The 10492-nt window shown below is 30.2% G+C and overlaps 1 protein-coding gene across 6 annotated transcripts; it reads left to right on the top strand.

The window, feature by feature from the left end:
• The first annotated feature begins 434 nt into the window (after positions 1 to 434).
• Positions 435 to 9729, top strand: wde (Fibronectin-III type domain-containing protein windei). 6 transcript variants are annotated; one of them, XM_031987956.2, is made up of 15 exons: positions 436 to 784; positions 3854 to 4189; positions 4330 to 5280; positions 5356 to 6213; positions 6726 to 7078; positions 7160 to 7420; positions 7499 to 7822; positions 7914 to 8070; positions 8142 to 8326; positions 8404 to 8493; positions 8578 to 8635; positions 8732 to 8805; positions 8887 to 8986; positions 9063 to 9232; positions 9310 to 9729. In XM_031987956.2, the coding sequence occupies exons 2-15, from the start codon at positions 3928 to 3930 to the stop codon at positions 9403 to 9405; spliced, it is 3939 nt and encodes a 1312-aa protein (XP_031843816.1). In that variant the 5' UTR covers positions 436 to 784; positions 3854 to 3927; the 3' UTR covers positions 9406 to 9729. The 6 variants fall into 6 exon arrangements, with proteins under 6 accessions (XP_031843814.1, XP_031843816.1, XP_031843815.1 ...); XM_031987957.2 differs by having other exon boundaries at positions 438 to 784; positions 4330 to 4443; positions 4861 to 6213; XM_031987954.2 differs by having other exon boundaries at positions 435 to 788; positions 4330 to 6213.
• The last annotated feature ends 763 nt before the right edge of the window (positions 9730 to 10492 follow it).

Below are 10492 nucleotides of genomic sequence, written 5' to 3'. Positions count from 1 at the left end.
GAACCTTTTATTTTTGTATTCATTTAATTATCATAATTTATAAAAAGTTATAGGAGAATATTATTTGGCTCAAGTATAATACAAATACGTAAATTCTATACTCCATGTCAACAATATAATACTTTCCACCTTAACCTATATTGATGAATAAAAAGTATTGTTTTGTTGAGATTCTTGATAGATGATTACAAGGTCAAATAATTATTGTACACACAGAACAAGAATGAAAGTAATCCTCAATACACGAGAGGTATTTCCAAGTATTTAATAGATACATCGATGATACGTTATCGTTATCGATAATAGAAATATACAATTGATAAAAAAGAGTGTATTTTCGTCTCTGGACAGAGGTATTTTGCATATTACAGCTAATACTAAAAATTCTGAAGGTATTTTACGCTACAGCGCATGCGTTACTGAAATTTCTGAAGTGCGAACCCACCACACTATCTATGTAGGTCGATAATTCTTACCACTTTTTATAAATAAAATTCATAGTCGATACCTAATCGTACAACGTATGCCCCGAGAAAAAATCGAAATCGAAAATTCAACCGATTCAATTCAAAATTTGATCCTTTTCGAATGGATCGTGTATGCTAACGGTCATGAATAAAAGTGGCAACGTTGCTTTTCGCTTGTTTAGGTTGCGGTGTTGCAGATACTCGATGAACGGGTATCACAGTGTATCCTCGTTTCTGGCATTTATCGCAAATATAACGTATTTTTATAAGACAAAGAACATGTGCATCACTGATTGAAGACCGTCAGCACTATAATTGTACGTAAGTTCATTAATTGTGTATAAACTTACATGTCACACTTCATCAGTGGGTCACTTTGTTTTCCTGCTCCGAGTTGTTGTAAGGTTCAAATAATTACACATGTTTAACCAGAATCATGTGGAAAATCTATCTTAAAAGATTGTTCGTTAATCATTCGACTCGCGAGGTTAATAATTCAAGATGATAATTATTTTCAACTGAAAACAACAGTGTTGTTATGATTCGGACATTAGTAGTTCGTTTAACAAAGGAGTAGGAAGGAGAAGGAAACCATTTACGTGGTGTGATTAATGTATTGAAATTTTGGGCCTGTAGGCCCATCATACATAACGACCAAGGCCTTCACGGACATCGTACTATATACGAAAAGCTGCCATTTTATATAGCTTACGTGCGCCATTTTGTTGTCCCTCGATACAAAATGAAAGCTAACTTAAAATATTACATTTAAATACATGCCAATAGATTTACAACGTAAACTGAGAATTCATATTAATTTAAATACAAGAAGTAACGAAATGTCCATGATGTACCCATTGGGCTTCATGTGGAACTAGATTTAGTAATAAGGAATAGATATTTACATAACTTGGTAGTAATGAAAGCCAAAGCTTCGATCACGGACCTCAATTGTCCACACCATAGTCCCAAACGAAACGAAAGTAAATATTTCAACGGTATAATAGATTTATCACGTTTAATCGAACCAAATGAAAAATCTCAATTCAAATATGGATTAAACGTTTTCTCAAACGTAAATAATTTTTTTAATGATGTAACAAAGTACGCTATTGTTATCGAAATAGTGCCATTTTTTTACTTCATTTTCAATATCCTTTCACAATTTCAAAAAATTTAATAGATTTTGAGTTTTGCACGCAGTACATTCGCGCATAAGCGGAATTCACCGCGCATGTGTGAACCACTAGTAGAAGTATGTTTAGATAATGCAATATATAATTTCTACGATATATATGCACCTGCAAATTGTATTAGTGTTATCAAAATGATATTTTTTCTATTTTAAATACTTCATATGATATGACAAAAAAGTCAAAAGTGTTCAATATTTTTTATATTGTATTTGAATAATAACAGTTACACTATGAGCCTCCTGAAAAAAGTGTTATAATTGTTAATTACTTATAAATGTATAATTTCATTAACTTGATACATACAGTGTTCCCAAATTGGTATATAAAATTAATTATTTTTCTATAGTTATGAACAAAATAATTGTAACATGAATTATAATAATATAATCAATGAAATCAATTTCTTAAATCATGGATTTATAAAATCGATGTGACGAGTAGTAAAAGTATCGTGGTTCTCCCACCCTGTAAAGAAAAGCGTTATATTACCATTGTGACGCACGTTGACCTCGCAAGTCAGCGCAGAAAGAAAAGGGGTGGGGCTACTTATCAAACGTTCAATATGAGTACTTGCAACTAATAAAATAATTTTTCGAAACATTCACTTCTGGATTTTGTGTACAATTTTCTTAAGAAATAATTATTAGTATTTAATTATTTTATTAATTAACAGATAACAATTTTTAATGCTACTTTTCAAAATTCCTATATAAAGTATAATGTAAAAAAATAAATATAGTTATACAAAAAAGAAATCAATTGCATATGTAAATTCAAAATTTATGTTAATTTTTAGTACTTAATATTTTTTTTCTTTTTTTTTCTTATTAAACAGAATGGATAAATGATGTAGCCGCAATAATAAGAAAATGCTACTTCTACGACATGAAAGTTAATATTAATAACATACAGTATTAAGTAACGTAAAGATAGGGCAGAAGTGGGGGAAACCGTAAATGTGACCTTTTTGTAACTTCAAGTGTTCGATCGACTTAAAAATGAAAGATTAGATTTTTACTGTGCGCGTCGCTGCCTATGTGAACGTGTCTAACGTAAAAACATTGTATATTAGAATTTATTTGCTTTACTTGATTAGAAATTGGTTTACTTGGGGGCGAATCATGACGCCATATTGGACGACGTCGTGTGTAATCGTCGAATTTCGTGAGGACGCATGTCGGGGCCTATGTTCAGCTGTACTCGTTCAATAGACTAGTCTACCGACAATCCCGCCTTTCTGAACATAAGCTTCCATAGTTGAAATTGTATTTATTTGGTAGTCTTTTAACGTGGTTGCCCATTCATGATATTTGTGTTGTGTATTTCTGCTTGATTTCGTATTAACTAGATTTGTTACTTGTTCGAATCTTTGGGTTTTAATTATGTTGGTGACACGACATACGAATTTTATATTTTCTGTATTATATATTTTTTTAGAGTGCTATAAATAAAAAAGCAGACGATCATTTTCACTAAGTAATCAACAATATAGATATCTATTAATTTGGACAATAGGGTACACGTGTAATACAGTAAATGTTAGATATACGGTTTCAGTCGGCCATTTCTGTTAGTTGAGTACTTATGGGCCAGGGACGACTTATGTTGGCGCGTCATCGAGGGGCCCAAATTGTTTATCCTTATTTATACTAAAAGAGAACTTAATTCTGTAACATAAATCATATAAATCGTGATTAAAACGGTGCAATAACTTTATACCCAAATTATATTGTTAATACAATTATGACACCCAGTGGATTACATTGATTTGGAAAATCCGTAGGTTTATAATTTTTAGCGCCTTTGTTTTTATAGTGGATATTTGTTTTGTTTTTTAATAGCAGGTCTCTCTTTTATACGGTCTATTTGAATATGATTAATTTAAAATTATTCAAAACGTATTATACTTTATCAAAACATGAAATTGTAATTAATTTCTATACCGTTAACAATTAATTTAAACATAGTAAATTTATTTTTAAGTTTCTGTATCAAATGATGTTATACCAAATATTATCTGTAATCTTTATAATTATGTATAATTAATTAATTAATTAAACAATTAAATCAAGATATTTGTTGTTGGCATATTTACTAAATCTGAAATTATATATTTAAACACACGCACAAATTATATATGTATGTAGTACTTTCAAATTAAGTTATTTCATATGTAGTGGTCACTTACAGATCAGAAAATATTAAATTTCGGAGATAAATGGGTGACCTGTGACATTATCTTGCATATCTTACCTTTTTTTACGATGGAGGCTTTAAGAAGTGATTCTGTACATACAACTGAGTCTATACATTCATTGTCTTGTATCAATACACATCATATTGATGAATTATCAAAAGAAAAAGAAGATGAGCTATTATATGGAGGTGATGATGGTGATGAAGAAGACGCACTTTCGGATGATAGTATGCGTTTAAGATTGTCTGATGATGATGAGGCTGAGCCAGATGATATTTTAACATCTGTCTTAGATAACAAAGAAGATAAGCCAAAAAATAAAACAATTGGTAAGCTTTATATCCTATATATTTATATGGAATATATAGGCATTACTCTATAAAATCTTTTATCCGAGGTTATTCGTTGTCTCATCACAAATAACTTAGATAATAAGAAATACATTTACTTTTGAAAACTTGGATTGCAGAAGTGACATGTGAAAACAGTATAGATGTACAAGCTTCTCCTGTTCCTGAAAAAAATGAAATGAAGAATAACACAACTCCTTCGAGGGAAAAAAAGGAAGAGGAACATTGTTCAGGTAATGTTTCCATGGGTGACAAACTATTAACACATCATGCAAAGGATACCAAAAGAAATATAAATGGATTGATGAGGCCACAAATGATTAATGTCATGCCTCGTTATCCATGGCCAAATTATAAGTTTCAATGGAGGTTTGCAAGTACCCCCCGTGCTCGCTTTCCCTATATTGATCATTTTCGTTATATCAGGCATCGGTATTTGACACCTAGAGGACAATTTAGAAATCCATATGATTACAATACTAGATTTCACAATGCATTTGTTCCTTTTGAAAAAGGAAGAGACAATGGAATGTTTAATTCATATAACAAGTTAATGTATTATAGAGAACAAACGAGAGCTTACAAACCTTCTCCTATGAAGAGATTTAATACTAAAAGTGATGTTGACCAAACTGTTATGTCTCCTTCAGATGCAAACATATCTTCAAGAACTGAAGCTGATACCAGTATCAAGGATGAAAGCTGTATTGATAAAAATATTGAAACATGTAGTGAATTAGTTATCAAATCTTCAATCAGTAGTAAACAAATTAATGATGATTCAAGTAAATTACCAAATGAAATTTTGAAAAATGTTAAAACTGAAGATTTGAACAAAGAAACTTTGTCTGACACTGTTTGTGTCAGTAACTCTTTGGTATCGGAGCATGAAACAAAAATTGTGCAAGGGAATACAATGATACAATCTAGTGATGTAGAATGTAAAAATAATAAATCTATTAATACCGATACTTCTAATGAGTCCTCTAATAAAGAAATTACAAATTCATTAATAAATTCCCAGGATGACAATAAGGAAAGTATGAAAGAAAAAGGAAATACTGAAACAGGTAATTCACATTCTGATTGTAATGATTTACAGAATTTTGACAATTTTAATATATTGGAAAAATTATTAACCAAAGGCCCAAAAAATTTGTCTGGTGATGAAGATGTCAAATTTATTGAAGGGAATAATGAAAATAATAAAACAAAGGATGTCACGGTTAAAACAACAGCCACTTTGGATCTAAGCGAAAAAAAAGGAGCTGAACAAATTCATCAACCAGAAAATCATGAACTTGATGCAAATGTTAAGATAACAAAATCAATGAAAAATGATTCAATTGAGGGAAATACAGTAAATAATGAATTAGTAATAAAAGAAAAAGTTGATTCAGTAATTGATAAATCAGAAGAGATTTTAAAAGATGAAAATGATGTATCTATGCAAGGTGTGCAATCAAATGAAGATATTGAAACTCATGTCTCTAAACCGAACAACATTATGCTAAATGACTTAAACAACAGAGAAAGTGATAAGAACACTGATATAACACAAAATAATATATTTGAATCACTTGTTAATGGTGATAAATGTGATAAAGATCGATTAAATGATAGTGATAATAGTACAAATTCTTCTAAACTACTACAATTGCTTGTTTCTGATGATCATGCAATTAAGTCTAAGCTTGATCTTCAAAAACAAAATAGTGTTACTGAAGAAAATATAAAATCTGTATACAAAGGAAACTCTATAGTAAATTCTACCAGTAAGACATCATTACAAACTGAAAACACGTCATCCACATTGGATGAAAATAATTTATCTAGCGTCAAATCACAAAATAGTTCATTAGGTTCTATTACTAATGTAATAGATGGTGATAATAGTGAAAAAAGCGTTCTTCAAGTTCCAGTAACTACTCAAAGAAGGAGAAGGCGAACGAAGAAAATGATTGCAGCAGCTCAAGAAGCTGTTTCTGAAGAAGATAAGCAAGGTAGGATACGCTTTGTATTATTGGAGTAATTATGGGCTATAGTTAAACAGTAAAATTTATTTATTATTTATGCTCTCTAACATGCTTCCTTCTTTCACATAAGCAACATTTACATATGATATTTATTGCATGTCTATCTTATTATGTTCTTAATTTTTATTTTAATATTACAAGGAATTATAATATATATTTAAATAAATGCTATAGTAATACAAAAATCTTTGGTACTCGTTTTTTTGTTTACACTCCTCCATTAAAAGCATAAAATATGTTTGAATTCAAATCAAGAATACTCTTTTTGTATACTAAATTATGTAATAAAAATTATGTTGATAACTAACGTGTTCAAATTATGTACAGAAGATTTCCTTATATGATATAAATTTGGCCTATATACTATTACCATTAGGTTGTGCATCTGTTCCATTTTTACTTGCATTTATCTAATTTATTTGTTGATTATTCAACGTCTATTTTAATCACACAATTGTTATTCCAATGTTTCTTTGCAGTTAGAGAAAGTGGAAGGCAAAAGAGGAAAACTGCTAAGAATGCAGAGGAAATCATTCGAAAGAAATTCCTTAATCATGACAGTGATTTAGAATCAAGTGATAGTTCAGAAAAGTTTGTAATTGTTAATCATAAAGTAAATCAGGATGCGCGTTCTTTATCTCCGCCGTCTTTGAAACGCAATTGTTCCGATCTGGATAATATAACAATGAATGGTAGTGTTAAAAAGATTAAAGTAAACTGTGATTCGCTATCCGACGAGTCAGCATCGAAAGAAAATATTAAGAAACTCGATTACGTTCATAAATTTTTCCAAAGGGATCTGAAGGAAAAATTGCCCAAGTTGACGCAAGAAGTACGTCGAGAGGAATAAAATGAAGTACATATTAGCTCTAAAATTAGTTGAATATATTTTAATATTGATAAATTGTTTAAGGAACTAGAAGAGCTACTAATACAGAAGATTGTTGAAACTATTACAATGCGCGGTGAAATTGGTAAATTGAGGGAGCAAGCTCGTATATCAGAAAGAAATCAAGAAGTAACACGTGCAAAATGTCAGCAATTGGCGAAGCAAATTAAAGATTTCGAAATGGTTTTAAGTCGTAATGCCGCAGATCGACGCGCTAATAATGATAAACCTATTCCGCCAATTAAAATCAATAGATCTGTTGGATTGCAAGTTAATTTTATAACTGTACATACACGAATCATTTCTTTTTACATAATATGTATTTATTAGTAGATGAAACTACTAACATTTTCTTTTCACTAGGATCACGGAATACAAAATTTGAGACAAATGCAGCAGAATTCTAATCTAAAGTCTGTAAATGTTTCAAATAACGGTAACGCATTAAATACGTCTGGTAATGAAATGAATAGTTTAACAAGTCCAAGGAAAGGAGTCAAAGTAAGATCTCCAAGGCGATCTGAACCGGTAACCGGTCCAGCTGCTGTGATCTCGCAAAATAGTACGCAGCCTCCGAACATTATGCCTACTATAACTCCTGCAGCTTTAGTTGTAACTAAGCCTGTGGAAGTACAGCATACTTTGCAATTACCTAATCAGTCTAACGTTCAACAAATGATATCTAATGTAAGTATTCGCAGTTTTTATCTTACTTTATCTGTGAATCATATTTCATTTACAAATGTATGCATTGTACATGTGTAATGCAATGATGCAGTCACAATTGCCACCACAACAACAACAACCACAGCAAACTATAGTTCTAAATGGAAAGTTTTCGAATCAGTTGAATCGCCAGAATACTACTGTGAATGTTTCGAAACCTAGAACCAATGATCTAATAGATCTTACGGATGAAGAGGAGAAAAGTAAAGGTAAAAAAGAATGTTATTCGATTGAATATCTTTTTAATAGATATTTTTAAGATGAATCTTATAATTTCTAGGTGCTACCAGCCTGCCGGTAGTCACAACTACGATCACCGATCAACAAATAAGTTTAGCACAAAAAACACAACCCTGTTTCCAAAGGGTAATTCAAACGATCCCCGGAAATGTAGCTATAACGAATCAGCCACCTAGCATAAGAGTAGTACAACCTGCTAGCCAACCAACACCTACTGCCTTAGTAGTAAGCAAACGAGACGATTCATGATTATTGATCATTTACACAATAGACATGTTATATATGATCATTTCTTTTTTTAGAATAATATGAACGCCCCCCGGTTAGCATACGTAATGCAAAGTGGCGTAGGTACGACGAGACAATTATTAATAGCACCAAATACTACAACGGTAACATGAATTTAATATTTATTAAATATGTTAGAGTCTTTTAAAGTAATTTTGTAATCGCATAACAAGATTTTATAATTTTAGATACGGCCAGTAACTTCCTGTAACAGAACATCATTTTCGACTCTGACTTATAAAACTGGTACGCGAATAATAAATAAATACATATATAAGTATATACATATATATATATTTTTCTATGATATAAACAATGAATTTAATTACACCTTATTCGCAGCAGTATCGACAGTGGCAAATGGAACTGTTAGAGTTCTAACAACATCAGCACCTTCAAATATACAGTTGCATAAGGTGTTCTAATATTTAAATAGATTTCTACTTTTATTTTATTTCTATAAATAAATGTATTATACTTATCCTTATTTATTTCAGCATCCTGCTCCCTTACCGGATACACGAAATTACGTTGGAAATGCTGTGTGGAAGTTGCCACCACCAGCTCCGTCATTGAAAATTTCTAAGGTTGCAAATGGTATGTAAGACGAATGGTTAACATTGATAACAAAATATTGAAGATATAAATATAAGTATTCATTTTCATTGTACAGGTATTGTATTATCCTGGAATATGAATTTATCTGATAAATACGCAGATATTGCTAGTTATCAACTATATGCCTACCAAGAAGTTGCTGGTATTCCACCTAATACATCATTATGGAAAAAAGTAGGAGACGTTCGAGCTTTACCACTGCCTATGGCGTGCACTCTTACGCAAGTAATTAGAATAATAGTTATTTTATAGTTACGATAATTAACATTAACACTTTTCATATTAAACATTTATCTTCACAGTTTTCCGAAGGAAATAATTATTACTTCGCAGTCCGAGCAGTTGACACACATTCCCGAAAAGGACAATATAGTATACCTGGCAATATTTCTTTATAAAATATACGACCAACATTAAATTATTGTTTTTAATCTTACTTTTAACGCACAGTTGTAATGTAACAAGTCATGACACATATAACAACAAATTCCATGCAGTCTTCTAAATCATCATTTACGTTGTCATGTCTATTGCATATAAGATAGATTTAACAAGAAATTTCAGAAGTATTTGTACTTGAGAAGTATGCTGTACGTAGTACACGTACAAGTGAATTTATTGTGCAGTAGTAAGTATTTGTTTAATTATAAGTGCATATTGTTCTCGAATTGTTAGTGACTTCGATTACGAATACAGCTACACATATTTTTCTTGCTCCTTTTTATACGCCTTTTAATTTATAAAATCAAAAAATTATGAGGATATTACTTGTGACAATGTATAGTTTATCATTCTGTCTTTGCTTAAAAAATTGCAATATACGAGTTTTTTATAAAATTTGCGTGCCATGTTTCATGAAGTATTATTCACGTGTCATCCAGTAGTATACAATAATTAAGTATAACAATAAATGTTTTAAATTCTGTATATTCAAAATGATATATACATATAAAAAAAGAAATTAATTACAGTAATGTGCTGGTAAAAATCTATGTCTGTACAAAGTACATAACTTACTCTAGTCAACAAGAATTTCTTTAGCAATTATTTTGATATTCATAACTCGTAAAGACTGCTATGATTAAAGACAAATACGCAATTGCTTAAAAGTCTGATATCGATATTATTCACTGAAGGTGTTCATCAATGTTGCTTTACGTTACTTATTAAATAACGCCTGTTCTCATTTGTTTCATTAACTTCAATTTACTCCTATTGTTATTTTATAGACAAGTCTTGCTGATACATAATTTGCTCAATTTTTTATACATTTGTAATAAATTTAAAATGTTGAACAATGATATACACTGTGCAGATTTCTCAATTATATATATATATATACACAATTATATATATATATAAATTATATATATATATATATATATATATATATATATATATATATATATATATAAAAGCATAAGCATTAGTGTTTGTAAATATTAAAATTTATATATTCTGATATTCAACATCTGTAATCGGAAT

Source organism: Nomia melanderi, chromosome 12, assembly GCF_051020985.1.
Source record: "Nomia melanderi isolate GNS246 chromosome 12, iyNomMela1, whole genome shotgun sequence".
NCBI lineage: Eukaryota > Metazoa > Arthropoda > Insecta > Hymenoptera > Halictidae > Nomia > Nomia melanderi.
Note: the sequence above shows the minus strand (reverse complement) of the source record. Positions and strands in the feature narration are given on the sequence as shown.

Excerpts from the sequence above, each read along its gene's own strand:
- wde (XM_031987954.2), top strand. The coding sequence starts at position 3,928 with ATGGAGGCTTTAAGAAGTGATTCTGTACATACAACTGAGTCTATACAT. Across the intron at positions 8,327-8,403 it reads CAACACCTACTGCCTTAGTA|AATAATATGAACGCCCCCCG; the intron begins GTAAGCAAACGA and ends TTCTTTTTTTAG. Across the intron at positions 8,636-8,731 it reads GACTCTGACTTATAAAACTG|CAGTATCGACAGTGGCAAAT; the intron begins GTACGCGAATAA and ends CCTTATTCGCAG.